Raw genomic sequence first — 24,501 nt, forward strand, 5'->3', positions numbered from 1 at the left:
TACAGGATCTTAAGAAAAGATTTGAAGGAGGAGCGGTAGTGGTAGTGGCTAGGGACAGCAGTGCAGTGTTGGAGAAAGAGTTATGTTTCTGAGGGTTCAAAGACAGAATCTATTTGACTAGAGCACTAAAGAACATAAAGGGTGCAATTACATTGCTCAGGCTGAATTGGCCACTGGAAGTCTATAAACAAATCCTCAATCCGTCCAACTAAAAAGTCAAAACTCGCCCTCATTGTGAGAGTAATAATGTGAGGAACACAATCCAAGAGCCAGTGACGTAAACCGCCTCTGAGCAGCAGCTGGCTATTTTTTGCTCACATGCATGTTTGCTGATTCTGATTGATCAGCAGCAGAGCGGCCTTACCTGTGGTGGTTCGTAGGGCACCATGACACTCTGCCTCCCAGTGATCGGGTCCTCAACATATTGGGCGTGGCTGCTTCCCTCTACTCGGATTAGATGGCTGGGTGGGGCCACCTGACCTGCAGGAGCAATGTTCCAGTTAAAAGGGAATGATTTTTCATTTACAATATCAAAGACAATCTCATTCCCTCTATTACTCACCTGCTACATCAGTAAATTAGAAACTTGCCTGAGATGTACGTGATAGTGAGAGACTTATTACAGAGAAATATTGCTGTAAATTAAACTTTCTTTCTTTTAAAACAGCATGGCATACAACAGCATCTACAGAACAGTGTGATGACCTGCAACTCTACACTCATCTCGTACTTACTATGACTACTGTTATATGTATATTAGGCTGCAGTTTACTACACTACCTGTTGCTGATATATGGCACAATGCTGGTTGCAGTATCTCAAGCAGCAAAATGTTCTCTAAATAAGCTGAGTTATTTGAAATACAACCTCTGACTCAGCCCAATATAAAGAACCCGATAAAGCCGCTAGTTCACAGTTACAGTGGCTGACACCAGCTGCCTCCACTATACGGTTAACAACCTGCCAATCACTCTGAACCAGTGGGTCTGTCCTCAGCACATTCTTTAAATATAGTTTGAAATGTGGTAAACTGGGGAATGCTGAAGGAAGTGCTCGGCAGTTACAGATCAAACCTGACAACAACTACATTAAGGAAACATATTTAAGGAGTTAATGACGAGATTTAACAAGAATATGAAGCCCATGTGTTTTCAGCTTTCTGCACTATCCTATGATTACACTTCCTCAATTGATTGTAAATGGGTAGGGAAATGGCAAACTCTGGCCAATGCTACAATCTAAACATTCACCACACTGTTAAAGAAAATGTTATACAGTATGCGATTGCACACAGAAATTAGGTAGAGAAGAATAGAATAGTGATTTGGTCACACAGAAATTGAATGTTCCTGAAAAAGGCCCAATGTTGTCAAAACTTTTCATCTTGCACTCATCAGGACAATCCACAAGAATTCCAAATGTAAAAGAAACAACAGTGTCCCCTTTATATTGGGTATTGTCATGATCTTTGTGTGTTTTAAGTACAGGGAACTGAAGAACCCTTATATCATTCATGGTATCATTCAGTCATCATGTGACTCAAGTCATGTAATGTTGCAGCTGAAGAACATTCAACTAAGTGTGAAATGTTTGGCCCACCAAAAATCCTGCCCCTCTCCCACCAAACCCCCTGCCCCTTCAAGGAGTTGATATTTAAAGAAGCAGGTCTGCTTTACCGTCATTGAACTCTCGACTGAGCTCATGGTTTGGGCATCGTTTCACCACTTCAGTGACATGCTCTGCCTTCTTGTACACAGGCATGGCCCGGATCACAGCTCCCTGCGGAGGTTGTGTCATCACTTTGATCTGGATGGGACAAGTCTTGGCAATCTGACAGTACAATTTCTTCAGCTCTGGAGAATACTAATGGAGATAGCAGAAAGAGTATTGAGTTAAGCAGTGACATATCAACAGTTTTTGATTCTCTCATCCTATTTATTTGAGCAAATAGTTTTAATTTGGCACATGTATGAAAATATTATTACGGATTAGATTTGATTTGATTTATTATTGTCACGTGTGTTAGGATACAGTGAAATGTATTGTTTCTTGTGCGCTATACAGACAAAGCATACTGTTCATGGAGAAGAAAAAGAGATAGTGCAAAATGTAGTGTTACAGTCATAGCTAGGGTGTAGAGAAAGATCAACTTGATGCGAGATAGGTCCATTCAAAAGTCTGATGGTGGCAGGGAAGAAGCTGTTCTTGAGTCTGTTGGTACGTGTCCTCAGACTTTTGTACCTTTTTCCCGATGGAAGAAGGCGGAACGGAGAATGTCCGGGGTTCGTGGGGTCCTTAATAATGCTGGCTGCTTTGCCGAGGCAGCGGGAAGTGTAGACAGTGTCAGTAGATGGGAGGCTGGTTAGCGTGATGGACTGGGCTTCATTCACAACCTTTTGTAGTTTCTTGCAGTCTTGGGCAGAGCAGGAGCCCATACCAAGCTGTATTACAACCAGAAAGGATGCTTTCTGTGGTGCATCTGTAAACGTTGGTGAGAATCGTAGCAGCAATGCCAAATTTCCTTAGACTCCTGAGAAAGTAGAGGCTTTGATGGACTTTCTTCATTATAATGTTGGCATGGAGGGACCAGGACAGGTTGTTCATAATCTGGAACAACCTAAAAACTTGAAGCTTGTGACTCTTTCTACTTCATCTCCATTGATGTAGACAGGGGCATGTTCTCCTCTACACTTCCTGAAATCGATGGCTATCTCCTTCGTTTTGTTGACATTGAGGGAGAGATTATCTGATGTCTGCGAATACCCCTGCCAGCTGGTCTGCGAAGGATCTGAGTGCTTGTCCAGGTACCCAACTGGGCCAGTCACTTAAGAACATAAGAAATAGGAGCACGAGTAGGCCATCTAGCCCCTCAAGCCTGCCCCGCCATTCAATAAGATCATGGCTGATCTGAAGTGGCTCAGTTCCACTTTCCTGCTTTCTTCCCATAACCCTTAATCCCCTTGCCTACCAAAAACCTATCTACCCGTGTCTTAAATATATTTAGCGAGGTAGCCTCTACCACTTCAATGGGCAGAGAATTCCAGAGATTCACCATCCTTTGAGTGAAGAAATTCCTCCTCAACTCCGTTCTAAACAGCCTCCCCCTTATCTTGAGGCTGTGCCCTCTAGTCCTGCTGTCCTTTCTGAGCGGGAAGAATCTCTCTACCTCTACACTATTCATCCCCTTCATCATCTTATACGTCTCTATAAGATCCCCCCTCATCCTTCTAAACTCTAACGAGCACAAGCCCAGTCTATCCAGCCTCTCCTCATAGCTCAACCCCCTCAACTCCGGTATCAGCCTAGTGAACCTCCTCTGCACTCCCTCCAAGGCCAAAATATCCTTATCTTGAAGGTCAACCCACTTTCTGTGGGTTGACCTTCAAGAAGGCTGCTCTGACGTCTGCACTGGTGACCTCAGATACAGATTTGTCCGAGGCTTCAAGGGTGGGGACTGTGCCTGCTCTCGCTGACCTAAATTAAGGGGCTGAGGGGCTGGGGGGCTTGGGTGGATTTGCAGGACCGATAGGTACACAAGCAGAAAATCCTGACCTGAGAGGTCAAGACTACATACAAGGTTTAATTAAAAACAGTTTCCATTAAAAATGCCAGGTCGGCATTCAGCCTGATTACATTCCTGAGTAACCAAGTAATGTGAAACTTGGAAGCTCTTAATTTGAAGACATGATCATCCTAATATTTAAAAATATAAATATCCCACTCAACCCTATAATATTTATTAATAAATACACAGATAGTGAATGGCAACACCTCACTAGGCTCAATGTAACAGCGATTCTGCGTATTTGAGTACATTCCAGAGACGAAACCTTGAACCTATTAAGCACTCCTAGCCATCGAGTACCTCTGTTGACAGGAACCTATTCGCCTCCTTTTTGAAAGCTATTAGTTATCTTGTTTCACTGCCTGTATCTGTATTTATATTCCTGTTTCACCCCATGATATTTTGCTGGTTCCTAACCTTTCACTGTGTCCAAGCAGATGGATATGATCCTGCTTACTGACATTCTCTAACTTGTGCGGAGAGATGCTGACATCGTGCACAGGACCCACCTGGGCCAGCAGAGGGAACTTTCACCTCACAAATAAAGCCACAGGCATTGGTTTCCTCTGGGCTGAAAGGATCTGCAAAACTTTTGGCTAACACGAACATTAAACCATTTAAAATGAAAATGGCTAGTGAAGTTCAATAAGTGTTAAAAAAACAGTCAATAAACTCTGCCAAAATTGTTCATATTTGCAAATATTTTTCCCGAATGTTGGATTCTGAGGAAAAGTCAAGGGTTTTAGTCAATGTTGATGATTGGAAGGCTCCAAACACTAGCTGGTGCATCACACTGAGCAGGGAGTTATCAGGGTCCACCTCAGGCTTTTGAGGTACCATTGTGCCCTGGAGTTGAGAAACTGTTGGGGTTCCCACTGCTGATTGCTGCTTATTCTCTGAACCCTGCTGGACTGTTGGTGTGTGTGCAGGTTAGGGCCAGCTACAAATTCAAACTTCTGAGTTTGAGTATATAGAACAGAACTGAAAGACACACTTGCACCTGAACAATGGCCACTTAGATGACAAGTCAGCATCTCAGGAAAGTAGAGAACATTTATTAAAAACAAAGTGTGCACGCAGTTGGGGAAAAGTAGATCTCTGACTGTTTGAATACAATATACATTAAAAGGCAAGATAAGAGTCAATGATAAACCCAGAAGAGAGCATGACCCCTGTCACAGTAAATCTGCCTTTACCTCAACAAACAGGTGAGCAATATCGTGCAATCAGTCCATGCCTTCAGGTCCTGTTTAGCTGATAAAAGTTCTTACAAAGTAGCATTAAGTGGAACAGCCTCCAGTGTCACTACACACGCACAGGCTCTGCACATCTTCAGCCTTTTCATCTAGCTCGTACTTTAAGTCGGCTATAGAAACAGGTGAGATTTCACCGAGGTTTAACAGGGTAGCATTCTCATGAACAGTTTGCTGTAAATTCAGAACTTATAGCCTTCCATGTGCCCCACTGGACACAATATCAGTCACGATCAACTCATGGTTGAATGCAGTGGTAGGAATTAGCAGAAAGAATACAGAGAGACAATATAAAATAAAAGATACAATTCTAAAAAGATTGCAAGAATAGTGGGATCTGAATGCATTTATACATAAATGCACAGTGGTGGGCGGCACGGTAGCACAGTGGTTAGCACTGCTGCTTCACAGCTCCAGGGTCCTGGGTTTGATTCCCGGCTCGGGTCACAGTCTGTGTGGAGTTTGCACATTCTCCTCATGTCTGCGTGGGTTTCCTCCAGGTGCTTCAGTTTCCTCCCATAGTCCAAAGGTGTGCGGGTTAGGTTGATCGGCCATGCTAAAAATTGCCCCTTAGTGTCCTGAGGTGTGTACGTTAGAGGGATTAGTGGGTATAATATGTAGCGATATGGGGGTAGGGCCTGGGTGGGATTGTGTTCGGTGCAGACTCGATGGGCTGAAGGGCCTCTTTCTGCACTGTAGGGTTCTATGATTCTATAATTCTTGTGGTGGCAGGGCACTTTCAGAGTGCATTTAATAAAGCCATACAGCATACTGGGCTTTACATATAGGTGCATAGAGTACAAAAGCAAGAAAGTTATGTTAAACCTGTATTAAATTCTGGTTCAGTCTCAATTGGAGTATTGTGTCCAGTTCTGGATGTCACATTTTGGGAAGAATGTGAAGTTATTGGAGAAGGTGCAGAAAGGATTCAATGAAAATCTAGGCTGTCACTCCACTGTGGGAGTGCTGCGCTGTTGGAGGTGCTCCTTTTGGATGAGATGTTAAATCAACACCCCATTCTGTTTCCTAAGGTCAGAGTAAAAGATCACATGAAACTATTTGAAAGAAGAGCAGTGGATTTAGAGGCAGTTTCCCCTGCAATAGATAATCACAAAAACAGAATATCCAGTCATCATGACCTTGCTGTGCAGAAATTGGATGCCACTTTTCTGAGATTACAACAGTGATTACAAGTCACAAATTACTTCATTGACTGTAATGCAGTTTGAGGTAAACTGAGGCTGTGAAAGGCACTACATAAATACATGCAAGACTCTTCCTTTTCTTGCTCACACTTGTGTCAAACTCTTGATTTTATTTGCCGATTAGTGTAGTTGGGTTGTTTTGATTATCTCTCTGTACTCACAATTTTCTTTTTCTCATTAAAGTGTTAAACATTAATTTTAACTTCAGTACTCCACATTTACCTCCCCTGCCCCACCCCAAAACCCTGCTTGGCTTTGGAAAATGCACTCCTTGCAAGTTCGCCCTTTGCGCATGTGTATGTGTGCCAACTCCTGTCAGCTAACACCTGTCTTCTTTCGCAATATGCCGCCAGTCAAGGTGTGTCTCTTAAAAAAATCCTGGACAACTGTGCTGATGTTGGATCAGACGCCCTCGAAGTATTTAGCTCCTTTACACTGAACTCCCAGCTGCTGCCAGCTGTCAGTCTCTCGATAAATTACTTCAAAGCTGCAACACTCTCTGACACTCCCAGGTGCTGACATCAGACAGGTGGGTCTTGGACACGGCTAACTTGTCAGTATCCACGCGACAGGATATGTCCATTAAACCAACCACAAAAGAATTAATGCAGATGCCACAGTAATTCTCTAAACCCGCAGGGCAAGAATTGTTAAACACTGGTAATACTGCACTCCTAAACAGCTGCACACAGCAAACCGATCCCACTTACACAGAGTCTGCAGCAAGGAAAACAAAGTTACAGAGGCTGCTAATCAGATTAGAGTGTCTCACTTTATCCCTTTCACTGGCCAAGGATCTGAGCTTTGTAGGACAGAACTAACTCAAGATTCAGATTTTTGAAACATTTGCCAAATGATCCAATGTTTAGCTGTGCCCTGATATACAGAATCTTTCGGAATAGGATCCACTTCTGTTTTATGCTGGAGAGTCTAAGTGGTTTACATTGAATTGCTAACACTTTCAATCCTTTTTTTTCAGAATATTCATCAGGTTTCATCATTGACTGAAAACACAAGTCAGACAGCAGAAACTGTCAAATGAGTTAGATCACTGATAAAAGCAGACTGCAGAGGTCAGTCTGATGTCTACTTTCCAGCCAAATTATGCTGGAATCCACCTTTAGGAATAAATCAATGTGAAAAGACTTATCTTGCTTAAAGAGGCACAAAACACATTGAAACACACACACCCTGTGCTCATTTCCTTCACTGTGTCTGCAACAATGCAAAGCAATAGGAAGCCCAGCTGGATGGCAGCTAGGTTTCATACTCAGATATAGCTTATTTCTCACAGGGGTGCTAGGCTGTCCAGTGTAAAGTTTTCCACCATTGGAGAAGGGATGATGAAAGAGTGTGTGTGTGTGTGTGTGTGTGTGTTTTGGTGGTGGAGGGGAGGGGAACAAGAAACAGAAGATTAAGGTGTGAGTGTTGCATTGTACTACTCAAATTCAATTTTTCAAAATTACAACACTTGCTTTATGTTTTTGATGTTTTATCCTGACACTGATGACTAGAATAATATCAGCAAGTCACAGAACTGATTTCAAACATTAAGCAAAGATGCGCAGGGGCATTGCTGCACTTTGTTTTTGGGTGCAGCGATGTGTATAACATTGTGCCATTGGAGTGGGGTTGAGGGATCACACTATGCTATTGAGCTGGGGATGTGGGATCGCACTGTGCTGTTGGACATAGGAACGGGGGGGGGGGGGGAAATAATCACATTGTTCTGCTGGGTGCAGGAATGGGGTTGGGGAGGGGGGGCGAAGATGGAATGGCAAGGGGGGGAATGGGAATTGCACCGTGCCACTGGGTGCGGGAACGGGGATTGCACCGTGCCACTGAGTGCGGGAACGGGGATTGCACTGTACTACTAGGTGCGGGAACGGGGATTGCACTGTGTCACTGGGTTCAAGAATAGGGATTGCACTGTGCCACCGGATGCAGGAACAAGAATCATACTGTGTGTGGCATTTGATGAAGGATTGCAAAATTGCAACATGCCATTGGATGCATGGATGTGGAATCATACTGTGCCACTGTGTGTATTTAGGAAGAAGAAATAATGGAACGTATTTCGAATAGTACGTTCTGCGCCAGCCACAGAGCAGTATTGTCCAACAAGATAGGATTAATTAGTTTATAGTGAAGGCACACTAAGTGATCATGGTATGACTGAGTTTGTGGGAGGGAAAAATGGGTCTAAGACTAGCATTTTAAACTTAAATAAAGACAATTATGTGGGGTATGAAAGCATAGCTAGCTAAAGTGAATTGGGTAAGGTTCATCTTTGGTTAATTCGTTCAAGAGATAGAGATGGAGTGGCAGGCAAACAAGGGGATATTTCAAAATGCACAGAACAGATACATTCCAACGAGAAAGGAAAGTTTCAAGGGGAGGACCAACCCTCTGTGGTCAACTAAAAAAGTTAAAAATCATATGAAACCTAAAGAAAAGGCATATCTTTAAAGAAAGATGGGTATAGATCAGAAGATTGGACAGAATATAAAAAAAAGCGAAGAATGACTAAAAGATTATAAGGACTCTGTCTATACTTCCTGCTGCCTCGGCAAAGCAGCCAGCATAATTAAGGACCCCCACGCAGCCTGGACATTCTCTCTTCCACCTTCTTCCATCTGGAAAAAGATTCAAAAGTCTGAGATCACGTATCAACTGACTTAAGAACGGCTTCTTCCCTGCTGCTGATAGACTTTTGAGTAGAGTTATTTTGCATTAAGTTGATCTTTCTCTACACCCAAGCTATGACTGTAACACTACATTCTGCACTCTCTCCTTTCTTTCTCTATGTATGGTATACTTTGCCTTTATAGCACACAAGAAACAACACTTTTCACTGTATGTTAATACAATAAATCAAAGCAAATCAAAATCAAAAAGGAAGGAAAAAATACAGTACGTAAAAAGGCTAGCTAGAAATATAAAATAAAGAGTTTCTTTCACTATTTTAAAAAGGAAAGCGTTAACAAAATGAGTGTTACACTCTTAGTTGGTGCTACGCTCCTAGTTGGTGTTACTATTTGACGAGAAGGTCCCAGAATAGAACTCTGGCTCAAGGACCACGGCTGGAATTTTGTGGCTGTTCACACCCCATGTTTACTTTTTCCATTGTAAATTCTCTCTCAGCACAATGCAGTCATAGTCTGAACTGAAACCAAAAACACCCATACTTGCAAAAACCTTTGTCTAACGTGGATATAACTAGAATCCTACCTACCCTTTCCTACACAGAGAACACTAAAAATTAAACCTACTTAAACATATACCTTATTTCTAACATCCAACAATACAAGTATAGATAGATCACTTAAAACTATCTCTGTTTCCAGACAAATGATTGAAGAATTAATAATGGAAAATAAGAAGTTATCAAATGAATTAAACAGGTATTTTGTGTCTTTCTTAACCATAGGAACCATAAGTAACACCCCAAAATAGCTGTGACTGGAAATTAAACAGTCTCTTAAAACAAGTGGCCAGTCAGATAGTTGATGCATTGGTAAAATTTTCCAAAATGTGACAAAAGTTCCATTAGGTTGAAAAATAACATATAATTTGTGTCATACAGCAAATGTTAGAAGCCATTAAAGACATTATAACAAGGCACTTAAAAAAAATTCAATGCTATCAGGCAGAGTCAACATGGTTTACTGAAGAGGAAATCATGTTTAAACAATTTATTGGAGTTCTTTGAAAAAGTCACATGTGCTGTGGATAAGGGGGAACCAGTGGATGTACTGTACTTAAATTTCCAGGAGCTATTTGATAAGGTGGGGAGGTCATGTTGTGATTATATAAGACATTGATGAGACCACATCAGGAGTACTGTGTACAGTATTGGTCATCTTATTTAAGGAAGGATATAAATACAGTTGGAAGCAGTTCAGAGGTTTACTAAAGCAAAGCACAGCAGGATCGAGGAGTCAAGAGGCCAATTCCTACTCCTAACCAGTATGTTTACACGTTGGGTGCAGAGTTGAGAGTTCAACTTCGGTACTGGGATGCAGAATTTCACTGTGCCACGGTATGTTTTGATGTTGGAGCACACTGTGCCATGGTGGTTTGTAATGTGATATTGCATTGTGCTGTGGTGTGCTGAGATGTGATATGGGATTGCACTGTGTTATTTTATGCCAGATGTGGGATAGCAATTTCACAAAACTCGTCAAATCAAGTCACTATTGGAAGACAGGAAAGAGAAAACTGGTGGGTTTTTCACACAGTTAATGACAGGGTTCAGAGCGTCAATGCAGCTGCTAACTTGTACCAAACCAGAGCTCTGTTGGAGGGGCTGGGGGGAGCAGTCTCAGCAATACAGGGGGAAAGCTTACTGTTCCAGCAAATTCAAAAACAAAACTTTAAAACATAATACGAGGATTGACAACCTCCTCGAAAGGTTTATTGTGTGGAATGCAGCAAGGGTTAACACGTTTCTAACTCTGTCTAGGATGCTCAGAACTGCACATCAGCCACTACACACCTCACGCTTCAGGCAATGCCTCACCCTGAGGTTTTGGCCACACTCCAGCCACGTTCCCAAACTTAATGAAGAATGTTGAAGCCACCCTAACAAGCTGGTTAATTCGGACAAAGTGAAATGGAGGAGGGGGCAGGGGTTGTGGGGAGGAGGCAGGGATTGGGGAGGGGGCGGGGGGGGGGTCATGCAGAACCAGAGACAGAGAGAGAGGTGGGGGAAGGGAAGTCAGAGACTAGGAAGCAGTGAGCGAGAGAGCACGCACGCCAGAGACAGAAAGAGGGAGCTGCACCAGGGAGAGGGAGTGCACACCAGGGAGACTGAGTGCATCACAGACAGAAAGTGCACCAGAGAGGGGGAAGTGGAGGGGGAGACAGAAAGAGCGAGAGAGAGCGACAGCCAGACAGCGAGAGCGAGAACTGCACCTGAGAGGGAGAGAAAAGGTGCATGTCAAAAAGACAGGGAGGGGAGGGAGAAGAAAAGACAGGGCAAGAGCAAGGAAGAGAAAGACAGAACGAAAGAGAGAGAGACACAAACACAAAGCGATAGAAAGAAGAAAAGACAGAGTGAGGGAAGCGTGAATAAGCAGGTAAAACCAGAACTGGGGGCATGGCCTCAAAATAAAAGGTTGCAGATTTAGGACTGAGTTGAGGAGAATCTTCTTCACCCAAAGGGTTGCGAATTTGTGGAATTCCCTGCCCAGTGAAGCAGTTGAGGCTACCTCATTGAATGTTTTTAAGGCAAAGATAGATTTTTGAACAGTAAAGGAATTAAGAGTTATGGTAAGCAGTTGGGTAAGTGGAGCGGAGTCTATGAAAATATCAGCCATGATCTTACTGAATGGTCGAGGGGCCTACTCCTGCTCCTAGTTCTTACACTGTTATGACAGCGAGAGAGAAAGGCAGAGCGGGAGAGCGGGAGAGAAAGGCAGAGCGGGAGAGAAAGGCAGAGCGGGAGAGAAAGGCAGAGCGGGAGAGAAAGGCAGAGCGGGAGAGAAAGGCAGAGCGGGAGAGAAAGGCAGAGCGGGAAAGGCAGAGCGGGAGAGAAAGGCAGAGCGGGAGAGAAAGGCAGAGCGGGAGAGAAAGGCAGAGCGGGAGAGCGAAAGAAAGGTATAGCGAGCAAGAGGAAAACTGTGAGCGAAAGACGAACCCCAACTATTCACATTATATATTAATGATTTGGAATAGGGGACTGAATGTATTATCCCCAAATCTGCAAACGATATAAAGTTAAGTAGGAGCGTGAGCTTTGAGGAGGATGCAGAGATGCTTCAGTGTGATTTGGACAGGCTGAGTATGTATGAAAACAAGTTATTATTTGAATGTGTGTAAATTGAGAGAGATGGATACTCAATGAGACTTTGTAGTCCTCGTCCTCAGTCGCTGAAAGTAAGCAAGCAGTTACAGCAGGCAGTAAAGGCGGCAAATGGTATATTGGCCTTCATAGCAAGGGGATTTGAGTATAGGGACAGGGATATTTTGTTGCAATTGTATAGGAAGTTGGTGAGGCCACAGATGGAGTATTGTTTGCAGTTTTGGTGTCCTTATCTGAAGGATATCCTGGCTGTAGAGGGAGTACAGCGAAGTTTTACCAGGCTGAATCCTGGGTTGGCAGGTCTGTCATATGAAGAGAGGCTAAGGCAATTCGGATTATATTCACTGGAGTTTAGAAGAGTGAGGGGGATCTCATAGAAACTTAGAAAATTCTAACAAGGTTAGATAGGGTAGATTCAAAAATACTGTTCCCAATGGTGGGGGAGTCCAGAACTAGGCATCATAGTTTGAGGATAAATGTTAAAGAACTGAGATGGGGAGAAATTTCTTCACCCAGAGGGTGGTGAATGTGTGGAATTCAGTACCACAGAATGTAGTTGATGCCAAAACGTTGTCTGATTTCAAGAAGAAATTGGATATAGCTCTTGGGGCTAAAGGGATCAAGGGATATGGGAGGAAAGAGGGATCAGGATACTGAATTCGATGATCAGCCATGATGAAGATGAATTCTGAGTAGGCTCAAAAGGGCTGAATGGCCAATTCCTGCTTCTAATTTCTACATTTGTGTTACTAATATGTTGGTGTGGACTCAATGGCCTCCTCTGTACTGTATGATTAAATAAGAGCGAGCGAGCACTAGAGAAAGAGAGAAAGCACACCAGCAGGTCAACAGAAACCCTCAGGAACAATTTCCTGGTGAAGGTCTACAGCAGCATTATCCCATCTCGTCAATAACAATCGCTGACTCCAAAAGCTTTTCTGCCCCAGATCACTGTGATAAGAATATAAGAACATAAGAAACAGGAGCAGGAGTAGGCCATCTAGCCCTTCAAGCCTGCCCCACCATTCAACAAGATCATGGCTGATCTGAAGTGGATCAGTTCCACTTTCCTGCTTTCTCCCCATAACCCTTAATTCCCTTGTCTATCAGAAACCTATCTACCCGTGACTTAAATATATTTAGCGAGGTAGCTTCCACCACTTCAATGAGCAGAGAATTCCAGAGACTCACCACCCTTTGAGTGAAGAAGTTCCTCCTCAACTCCAATCTAAACTGCACCCCCCCCTTATTTTGAGGCTGTGCCCTCTAGTTCTGCTATCCTTTCTAAGCGGGAAGAATCTCTCTACCTCTACCCTATCTAGCCCCTTCATTATCTTATATGTCTCTATAAGATCCCCCCTCAGCCTTCTAAACTCTAACAAGTGCAGATAGTTTAGTCTATTCAGTCTCTCTTCATAGACTAACCCCCTCATCTCCGGTATCAGCCTAGTGAACCTTCTCTGCACTCCCTCCAAGGCCAATATATCCTTTCGCAAATGCAGCGGCCACAAACTGCACACAGTATTCAATTGCAGCCTCACCAGTGCCCTGTACAATTGCAGCAAGACCGCCTTGCTTTTATATTCTCTATCCCACGCGTGGCCCTCCTTCTGCTTCTCTTTTCTCCTGCTCACTTTCGCTCTGAAATCTGGACGAAGCAGAGCAAGGCGAGACTTCGACCTTCTACCCAGCAATAATTCAGCTGGAGAGGGGCTGGTTGGTGTGATACAATACTACAATAAAAATGTGGACAGCTTTGTTCTCAAACCTGCTATCTTCTCCCATCCCCCCTTTAGAGTTTGAATGTGCTCTCTACCAGACTATTCAAAGCCAGAGGAAACGGCACAGTACATACATTGCGTAAACCGTTTGTTTTGTATGAGTGCACTTGTTGCTCTTAAGACATAGTCCCGCCTCTGAAAATCTTTTTAAAACTTGACCCAGACTGCTGAGGTGCTCCTCAGTCTTTCCTGTGATTAAGATGTCATTCAAGTAGACAGCAACCTGAGGATTGCCTTGCAACAGGTTGCCCATCGTCCTTTGAAAGATCACCAGAATGGAGAACACATCTAAAAACCTTTATGTGTCACATATGCTTTGAATCTTCCATTAACAAGAGTAGTTGGTCGGCCTGGCTCATGTCCGGTTTTGAAATATCTCACCTCCCACAACAGTTGAAGACAAATCTTCCAACCTGGGTAATGGATAAGCATCTAACTGGAACCCTGTTACTGGTGAGTTTGTAGTCACCACAAATACCATTGTTTTTAAAGACAAGAATGACTGAATGCTCTCAATGAGAAAGCTGAATAGGCTCAATGATTCCACGCCTTTGCAACCCGTTCCAACTCCTCCTCCACTTTCCTTCTCATGGCATAGGCACAGTTCAGGGCTTAAAAAAGTGAGTAGCCTGAGGATCTACATACAACTTCACTCTCGTACTACGCAACATATCCAGTTCAACATTGAACACATCTGGATACTTAACAACATCCTCAGTCACCTTTGTGTGTTTGATCTCACCCCAGTTCAATGAAACTTGTTGAGCCAGTCATGCCCTAGCAAACTCAATCCTTTCCCTTTGACCACAAGGAGATGTGCCCTTGCTTCTTGACTATTATACACAATAAAGGAATCCAATGCCCCGAACAAAGGTTTAGACTTTTTGGTGTACGTCCGAAGATTAATCGCTGCCAGAGTAAGAGCTGGTGCTCGGTGAGAGTACCATGTTGACTTGTAGGTCTTTTCACAAATTACTGACGTGGAGGTTCCATCACCATTTTAGTAGAAATAGGCTCTGCCCATACCTCGTTATCATTAAACATACTGTACATTTGTTCCTCTGACCACTCTGAGCTTTCTGCGTGATAATGGTTTGAGGCTTGCCTCTCACCTTGCCTTTCGCACCCTGCATTCCTTTGCTAAATATCCTTTCTTGTTGCATGGTAACAAACAGAGTCCATAAAATTGCAATGATTGGCAGAGTGTTCTCCTACCCACTCCCACTGCTTTCACTTTTCTGCTTGCAGCTTCTTTCTGTACTTGGTGCAGCACTCCCGTCTGGGCATTACCATTTGCCTACTGAGTATCTCGAATTACTGGCAGCTATTTCTACACTTTGAGAAGTTTCTACAGCCTTCTTAAAACTCATTGCGGCTTCCCCCAACAACGAACACTGAATGATGTTGTCACTAATGCTGCAGACCAGCCTATATCTGAGCATATCTTCTCAAATTGCTCCAAAATCAAGTGTTCTGAAAGCTGATGCAATTCTGCCACGATGTTAGCTACCGCTTGACCTGCTTTTCAAAAATGGCTGTGAAATCTGAATCTTTGAACAATCTCTGAGGACTTTGGATTATGGTATTTCTAGACCAAAACAACTAAATCTGCAAATGAAATCTCCCCTAGTTTCCATGGCCAATAGCACACATTTTATATTCGGTTGACTTCATTTTTGGAAAGCTTTTGGATGCTTCAAAAGTTGATCTACACTCTGCTATCACTGGAGAATTCAAATTCTCAAACAGAGAACTCATTCTCTGTATTAGACTGGAAACACAAGCATCCAGGTCCAAAGTGAAATAACATGTTAGGTGTGTACAGCGAGATAAGTGTCAGTGCCTGCAAAGGATATCCCTTTACCTGCCACCATTCTATCCCGTGAATTGTTTAAGGACTTGTTCTGCAGCAGCATTGGAACACACCTTTTCTATGTCGACAAAAAGTAGTTCTCTTTTTTAAAAAGTTCCCCACAAGTTAAACATAGATGAGAAAGATAAATTTGTCTCATCTTACTTCATCTATCTAGACAGATCTGACAGTCTCCTCCTTGCAGCATCAAACTGTTTCTTCAATGACTCCAGGATTTTTCCTCCATTCCCCTATCGTGTGTTAATCATTTGGGGCAAAGAACTCGCAGACATCTTATTCTCACTTTGACCATATCTACTTATCTGGCTTCCTACACCTTAGCTTGAAGTTATGATTCAGATTATCCTTTTCCATTCCACGTACGATCCACATACCTGTAGTCAGTTCTGTCAACTCCTAGAAAGGCTGAGAAATTTGGATATCTCGATCTGTCCTTTTCACTTTGCCCTTGAACATGTAAGCCTGATAGCAATGAAAATGATAGGAATTTCTAGGCAATCATTTTCAGTTGCACCAGTTTAAATGATAAGCAGGAGAACTTTTGATCCCATTTACAGCTGTAAGTGTGGACATTCATAGAAACCATAAGGTTTGTGAACCAGATGCTTACCACCTTCTTCATCACTAACCAAGCTTAGTCAAGTACCCATGGTTACTTGACAAGATTTTAAACTGAGGAAAGTTCTGGAAATAATTGGCCTGCCTGCCAGCATTTGATGAACAGATCCACCCACCCTTAACACTGCAACACCTGCTTTGATGACCAGATTTTATCTGGAGTTTAATTTTCAATGCTCGTCAAAACTCTGGAAATTCCCATTTCTGCAGCCACTGTTCGGAACCAAAACCGTGAAGTGAACTTTCCTAGAAATATTTGAATTTCGTAATTACTAAAGCTGGTATTGTTTGTCAAACCCAATGCATTTCAGTCCCAGCCAGGCACACTAAACAGATAGTAACAATACTGGACACTGCAGCCAGATTCAACTCTTGGATTTTCTAATTACCATGAGTTAACTGTTCCTTTACAGAACCTCAGAAAATTGCAAACATGTGAAAAAATATCATATACTTCATAGAAATTTGGTCAGATCCTGTAGGAATCTCACAGCCTTCACTTGCATTACTCCTGTAGAGTAACTAAGAGTGAGTCTCACTTCTTATTGATACTAAGATCATAGAATCTGGGCCCAATGTGACCGAACAAGGCAGACTGGGATTTGACAATTGTCAACACTTCATTCATGGACTAGCCCATTTATTCTAGAAATGAATGGATGGCAGTTGGAATTGGAAGTAAAATTGCAGCATGTTTTCTTGTGGAGAAATTTATCTCAGCTTTAAAAAAAAAACTTTTAAAGTGAAATGCCTTCTTTAACCTGCGCAGTATCCTTAGCAATAGTTGAAGCACAGTGATTAGAACTGCTACCTCACAGCGCCAGGGACCCAGGTTCGATTCTCAGCTTGGGTTACTGTTGGTGTGGAATTTGCATGTTCTCACCATGTCCACATGGGTTTCCTCCAGGTGCTCCTGTTTCCTCCCACAGTCTGAAAGATGTGCTGGTTAGGTGCATTAGCCATGCTAAATCCTCCCTCGGTGTACCCGAACAGGCACCAAAGTGTGGTAACCAGGGGATTTTCACAGTAATTTCATTGCAGTGTGAATGTAAGCCTACTTGTGACTAATGAGTAAACTTTTATTTTAACTTATATTTGCCAATATTAAAGGCTATTTTAAATGTTTGAGGTAACCACTCCCATCACAGAATGGGAATCTCACATCACCAAGTTTGCACACAAAGGACTAGTTAAGCTTTTAGTCATATATCTGGAAGTATTGGTTTCAGAATAATCCTTGATTCATTATAAAGCATGTTACTGCTGTATGTGGGACCAGGTAGGAGGATGCCTGGTAACTACAGCTGATATTAAAATTCATTATCTGAGTAAACACATTCATGTGTAACATAACAATGAAAGTTACATTTTAAAATGTGAAGTGAGAAAAGTAAAAAGTGATCTTGTTATTGAAAGAGACAACTCAGTTAAGTTGGAAATTTCAATGAAACAAAAGTTAGTTTTAAAAAGTTTTCATAAGTCAGTATACTATGCTACAGGTATTGGTGGGGGAGTAGAAAAATGATGTGGATTAAGTAGTAAGGTATGTTTACAAGTGTCAAAACATAGGCAAGTGAGCAGCGAAATAGCAATGCATAAATCTGCTAATGTGATATATAGGTGCTATATGAAGAAAAAGAGCCTTCTGCAACTCTATTGGAATGGGAATGTAATTACAGTGAGATATATTTACATTGATATTTATAATGGAAAATGCCAATGTAGAAATTTGTAACTAAAGTAAAAGATATATCAGGACTATATATGTAACTTTTAAAATAGGAACTTAATAATGCGTGTACTCCTTTGTCAATACCTCACCATGTAACTTTATTAACCCTGAAGACTACACCACACAGGAGATCATTCATCATTCGCCTGTACTATTAAAAATCTGGTGCTAGTGCACTTCTGTTGTCACAACTTGTTCACACTTTTATGTCAATATGTAAGTTAGAAATTGTGCATTTATAAGGGTTTCCCAATTCACTGGGAAAGCTGCTGTCTGATGTAATGTAGCCATGATGTGGAGATGCCGGTATTAAACTGGGGTAAACACAGTAAGAAGTTTCACAACACCAGGTTCAATTCCAACAGGATTATTTGGTAGCAAAAACCACTAGCTTTCGGAGCCCTGCTCCTTCGTCAGGTAATGGGAGTTCTGTTCACAAACAGGGCATATAAAGACAAAAACTCAATTTACAAAACAATGGTTGGAATGTGAGTCTTTACAGGTAATTAAGTCTTAAAGGTACAGACAATGTGAGTGGAGAGAGGGTTAAACACAGATTAAAAAGATGTCTATTGTCTCCAGACAGGACACTTAGTGAGATGCTGCAAGCCCAGGCAAGTCACGGGGATTACAGGTAGTGCGACATGAACCCAAGATCCCGGTTGAGGCCTCCTTGTGTGCGGAACTTGGCTATCAGTCTCTGCTCAGTTACTCTGCATTGTCATGTGTCATGAAGGCTGCCTACTCGAAGATCAGAGGCCGAATGCCTGTGACCATTGAAGAGTTCTGCATACATGAGCACGGCTCCCTGTTTGTGAACAGGGCTCCCACTTACCTGACGGAGGAACAGTGCTCTGAAAGCTAGTGGCTTTTGCTACCCAATAAGCCTGTTGGGCTTTTACCAGGTGTTGTGAGACTTCTTACTGATGTAACGTAATGCAGACACTGTCCATGAGGTGGTGTCAGGGAATGAGTTTCCAAATTGTCTCCCAACTCCAACAGGTATTCAAGAAAAACTGTGGACCAATTTACCAACAGATACTGTCAATACAACCGGCCATGGCCCAAAGAATTTGTTTGTTCCTGGACTCTAACTCCATCCTTAGAGGTGAATAGCAGCAAATGCTGCTTAGACTTTACATTATCAATTTGAAATTATAAAACACTGATTCCACCTCAACTGAAGTGGATACTCCACTTTGGGAAAGATGTGAAGATTTTAGGGACAGTGCAAAAAAGATTGATTCCAAGAATGAGGGAGTTCAGTAACGTGGATAGATTGGAGAATTTGGATTTATCCTCCTTTTAGGAGAGAAGGTTGAGAGGAGATTTGATATAAGTGTTCAAAATCATGATGGGACTGGGCAGCGTAGATGGACAATCATGTTGGCAGAAGGATTGAGAATCAGGTAACACTGATTAAAGCTGACAAAAAAAAGCAATATGAAGAAAACCTTTTTAATGTAGCTCCTGGTGAGGATCTGTAAGCACTGCCTGAAAGTATGGTGGAGACAAATATCAACTGAGGCCTTCAAAGGTGAACTTGATGAGCACTTGAAGAGATAAAAATGGCAGGCCTACAGCGATAGGGCAGGGAAGTGACAGAAGCTAAATGGTTTTACAGAGGGCTGACAGAGACTCAAGGCTGAACAGACTCAGTCTGTGCTTCTGAGCATCTTGGCCCTTGCTGGAGTTTGATTTCCTATATGCTCGATATCTCATCTGTGACCATTATACACAAATGAGATATTTGACTGAGAGTCAAGTCACAGTTGAGCCTATTTCTGTCCTCACTTAAATCTAAAACATAGTTCCCAGTAGCTGTCACCGGCAATTTGTGAAGAATCACAGATCTGAAACATTAGGTCTGTTTCTCCGTGGATGGTGCCATAATCTGCTGAGTATTTCCAGAAATTTGTTTTTATTTTTGATCATTTATCTTGTTTATGGGGCCTTGCTCTGTTGTAAACTAGATGTCAAATTTGCTGATATAACAGTGACTATACTGAATAACTGGCTGTAAAAACTTTTGGGCTATCTTGATGATATGTAAAAGCAGAATATAAATGCAAGTTCCTACTTTTAACCGACAACATGGCCAGCTGAATTATCTGAAGCTGTTGATGAGAATGCTTAATGGTTGACAATGAGCCACCCACCTTGTCTCAGAGAAACAAGTCAAACATTGAATTAATCACAACACAGACACAATGAGGTCATCCTTCAGACGAGGACCATTTCACTGGTTTTTAAATCAACAAAGTTACCTATTTTTTTCAACACAAGGTTGCTACCTGAACCTTTCTGCACACTCTGTCGTACCAGGGTTACTCTTCCACTCCAGGGCAGGAGCACAAAAATCAAGGCTGACACTTCAGTGCAGCACCGAGCGCACACTACACTGTCAGAGTGGCATCCTTCAGATGAGAAGTCAAAGCAAGGACTCATCTGCCTGCTTCGCTGGATGTAAAAGATCTCCAGGCACTATTTCAAAGAGCAGCAGGGGAGTTCCTTCCAGTGTCCTGGCCAGTTTTGGTCCCCCAATCAACATCACAAAACAACAGATTTTCTGGTCATCATCACATTGCAGTTTGTGGGATCTTGCTGTGCACCTGCTTGCTACATGACAACAGTGATTAAAAGATTAAAAGTTTATTTATTAGTCACAAGTAAGGCTTGTATTAACACTACAATAAAGTTACTGTGAAATTCCCGTAGTTGCCACAGTCTGGCACCTGTTCGGGCCAACGCACCTAACCAGCATGCCTTTCAGACTATGGGAGGAAACCGGAGCACCTGGAGGAAACCCACACAGACATGAGGAGAATGTGCAAATTCCACACAGACAGTGACCCAAGCCAGGAATTGAACCTGGGTCTCTGGCGCTGTGAAGCTGCAGTGCTAACCACTGTGCTACCGTGCTGCCCCAACTACGTTGGCTTTGAAATGGTCAGTGCTTGTAAAAGGTGTTATATAGATGCAAGCCTCTTTTTTCTGATAATTACTTAGCTGGGCATTGACCTTGCTTTCTGCCAAAGTTCCAAACCGGTTTCCTACAGCAGAGCTAAGGTGTTGATTCATCGCACCATTTCCTAATCTCATTCCCTCCCAGAACTCCAAACTGCAGTGCTCATTACCTCTCTGCCTTCTCTTCTTACAGTAAGAAGTCTCACGACACCAGCTACCAAAAGGTTTATTTGGTAGCTCCTTCTAACGAAGGAGCAGCGTTCAGAAAGCTAGTGGATTTTGCTACCAAATAAACCTGTCAGCCTTTAACCTGGTGTTGTGAGACTTCTTACTGCATTTATCCCAGTCCAACGCTGGCATCTCCACATCATTCTTTTCTTACCACAGCCTTGGTGTCATGTAACAGCCACATCACAGTTTACCTCAGCTTGTCTCCCTGCTATTTCAACTTTGACAGAGTCATGTACTGTTGGCCTTGTCCTGTCATTTTGGTTTCTGAACTTCAAAAGGCACCCTATTGGAGGCACTGAAACTATCTTGCACTCCATGGTTCAACAGATGCTGAAAGTACTTTCAGTACAATCCTTTAGAGAGATGGCTGAGTTTCCAGCTGCACTGATGGATGAGTCTGCACTGACAGTACACAATGCGACATGCACAAATGGCAGTACGCACTATATCAGGCAGATAGGTGACTCGTTGTGCTTGCCAAGTGATTGGCAACCAGATCTTGCAAACTTGCTGCCTCAACAGAATACAAATAGAATGATTCCACACAACCGAGCTACCCGCTCAGTACTATTATTTGCTGAAATTTTGCTGATATTTTCAGGAGTTAACCTCAATAGAGAAAAAAGCGCTGACTTCAGGCACACAGAAACACATCACGGTGCAGTCACTGTTAGGGCGACAGGTAACATGTACATAATATGATCCAGTAAAAACCGCATCTGATCATGTTGGTTGAGAAACTGTCAGCTTTTCCCATTGGTAGCACCCTTACCTCAAAGTCTAGACGTTGTAGGTTCAAGCCCCATGCAAGACCCAGGCAAAGATCCAGGTTAGCACCTCTGTGCAGTATCGAGGAAGCACTGCATTGTTGACCACGTTAATAGTTGTGACAGCACTACACTGTAGGACAAGCAGGACCAAAGGAAGGCTGCACTGCAGGAGGTGCTGTCCTCTGGACAGGATAATAACTTGAAATCCTCAATCTGTAATACAGAGGAGTGCTCCAAGTGCCTTGACCAAAATTCCTCCAGCACCAACAGAACAGATTAACTGCTTGTTCATTCATCTCAATGCCACTGGTGGGATGTGAGTGGTGAAGAATATCTGCTGGGTTCGCTGAGAGAATGTACATAGTACTGAAACCATCAGTTATATGTCGGATGGTTGAATGGTATGATGAGGTGCTATATAAGAGCACAGAATTATTTCCTTCACATCTCCCCTGGTGACCTGATGAACTTTCCACTCACCTGACGAAGGAACAGTGTTCCGAAGGCTTGTGGGTTTATTATCAAATAAACTTGTTGGACTTTAACCTGGTGTTGTAAGACTTCTCACCTGATAAGGGAGCAGCGCTTTGAAAACTCGTGCTACCAACTAAAACTGTTGGACTTTAACTTGGTGACGAGTGGAAGATGAGTGGAAAAGCAAATTGCGTGGAGGATGTGGAAAGTCTGCAGAGGGATCTGGGTAGGCTGAGTGAGTGGGCAAGGACCTGGCAGATGGAGTATAATGTTAGCAAGTGTGAGGTTATCCACTTTGGCAGAAATAATAGTAGGAGGGATTATTACTTAAAAGGCGAAAAGCTGCAGCATGCTACGGTGCAGAGGGACCTGGGGGTCCTTGTGCACGAGTCGCAAAAACCCAGTCTGCAGGTGATCTAGAAGGCGAATGGAATGTTGGCCTTTATAGCGAGGGGGATAGAATATAAAAGTAGGGAAGTCTTGCTGCAACTGTACAGGGCACTGGTGAGGCCGCAGCTGGAGTACTGTGTGCAGTGTGCAATTTTGGTCGCCGCACTTGCGCAAATATATACTGGCCTTGGAGGGAGTGCAGAGGATGTTCATTAGGCTGATACTGGAGATGAGGAGGTTGGCCTATGGAGAGAGGGTAGTTCCCACAAACAGCAATGTCAGATGGCCAGGGAATCGATTTTCACTGCTGATTAAAGGATAAATAATGGCCAGAAGACTGGGGAGACCTCTCCTGCCCATCTTTGAATAATACAATAGAATGTTTTACATCAATTCGAGAATAGCCTCTATTTAACTTGTCATCTGGGAAAGACACCTTTAACAATGCAGCACTCCTTCAGTACAACAACTTGAATTTATACAGTACTTTTAAGGTAGTAAGGCATCCCGAGTCAGACGTACTAGTGAAAAAAATTGACAAACTCCATTTTGTCATTTGCCCTAATTACTGAATATATTAAAGGGATAGGGTGGGGGAAAGGGTTTGTATAAGATGTTCTGTCAGAGAGTCAGTGCAGACCTGATGGGCCAAATGGCCTCCTTCTGCACTGTAAGGATTCTATGAACTCTATGACCGAAGACATATTCAAACAGGTAGAAATGTCTAAATAATGGAAGGAGAAGTGGAGAGGTTTAGGGAGGGAATTCCAGATCCTAGGGCCTCAGTAATTGGAAGTATTGTTTCCACGACCTAAGTAGGATGGACAATAAATGCCGGCCAGCCAGTGACACCCATGTCCCATGAATGAATAAAAAAACTATGCTCATTCAATTCTGCCCTCTTGTACATAACCAATTTTAATTGTTGCACTGTTCATTCGTGGGACATGGGTGTCGCTGGCTGGCCAGCATTTATTGTCCATCCTAGTTGCCCTTGAGAAGGTGGTGATGAGCTGCCTTCTTGAATTGCTGCAGTCCACATGCTGTGGGTTGACCCACAATGCTGTTCGGGAGGGAATTGCAAGATTTTGACCCAGCTACTGTGAAGGAACCACGATATGTTTCCAAGTCAGGATGGTGAATGGCTTGGAGGGGAACTTGCAGATGGTGATGTGTTCCCATGTATCTGCTTTGGAAAGATTGCAGGGCTGGAGGTGATTCGAGAATCGTGCAGCACTCCCTCAATGCTGCACTGGGTGTGGATGATAAATCCAGGCCTGGAACTTAGGCTCAAGTCTCTGGAGTGAGGTCTGAACCCACACTCTTCTGATTCAGAGGTGACAGCACTACATTGAGTCATGGCTGAACAATACTGCACACATGCTAGTTCAGGATGACCTGACTTGTTGGTCCAATGACATTTTATTTAGGGAGGCACAAATTAAGCTCCAGGCCTGGGAGATGAAGCAAAAGTTGTTATGCTGCTTCGGTGAAGAACACATTGACCAATTACAAAAGCAGCATTTAGTTAGGTCGTGGGAACAGAGTCACCTTCCCACTTGGCTGGCAAATAGAACATGACATGGGAAAAGTGAAGGCTAATTAAATATAAAAATAACAATTTAAGTGCACTAAAGCAAAAACAGCCATATATTGGCCAATGGTAGCTCCAGTATTTCTGGTTCCTCAACCTCATTTGAATATTGGCGCGCTGAAGCTGAACCATGTAATGTCAGATATTAATCCTTGGTCAAACCAGAAATACAAGAGCCATTTGGAATCAAAAGGTATAAACTTTTATTCCTTATGACTTCCAATGCTGGGAGTTCTTCCCAA

The 24,501-nt window shown here is 42.9% G+C and overlaps 1 protein-coding gene across 3 annotated transcripts in view; it reads right to left on the minus strand.

Annotated features, from left to right (window-relative positions):
* Positions 1-24,501, minus strand: part of tp63 (tumor protein p63) — a 151,433-nt gene that overhangs the window by 33,912 nt on the left and 93,020 nt on the right. For all 3 annotated transcript variants that reach the window (XM_080186118.1, XM_080186116.1, XM_080186117.1), the window contains 2 exons: positions 1,677-1,863; positions 365-480 (listed from right to left, as the gene is read on the minus strand). In XM_080186118.1, coding sequence (XP_080042244.1) covers positions 365-480; positions 1,677-1,863 — 303 coding nt within the window. The remainder of the gene's footprint in view (positions 1-364; positions 481-1,676; positions 1,864-24,501) is intronic.

This window comes from Carcharhinus amblyrhynchos, chromosome 3, assembly GCF_965287045.1.
Source record: "Carcharhinus amblyrhynchos chromosome 3, sCarAmb.v2.hapA, whole genome shotgun sequence".
Lineage (NCBI taxonomy): Eukaryota > Metazoa > Chordata > Chondrichthyes > Carcharhiniformes > Carcharhinidae > Carcharhinus > Carcharhinus amblyrhynchos.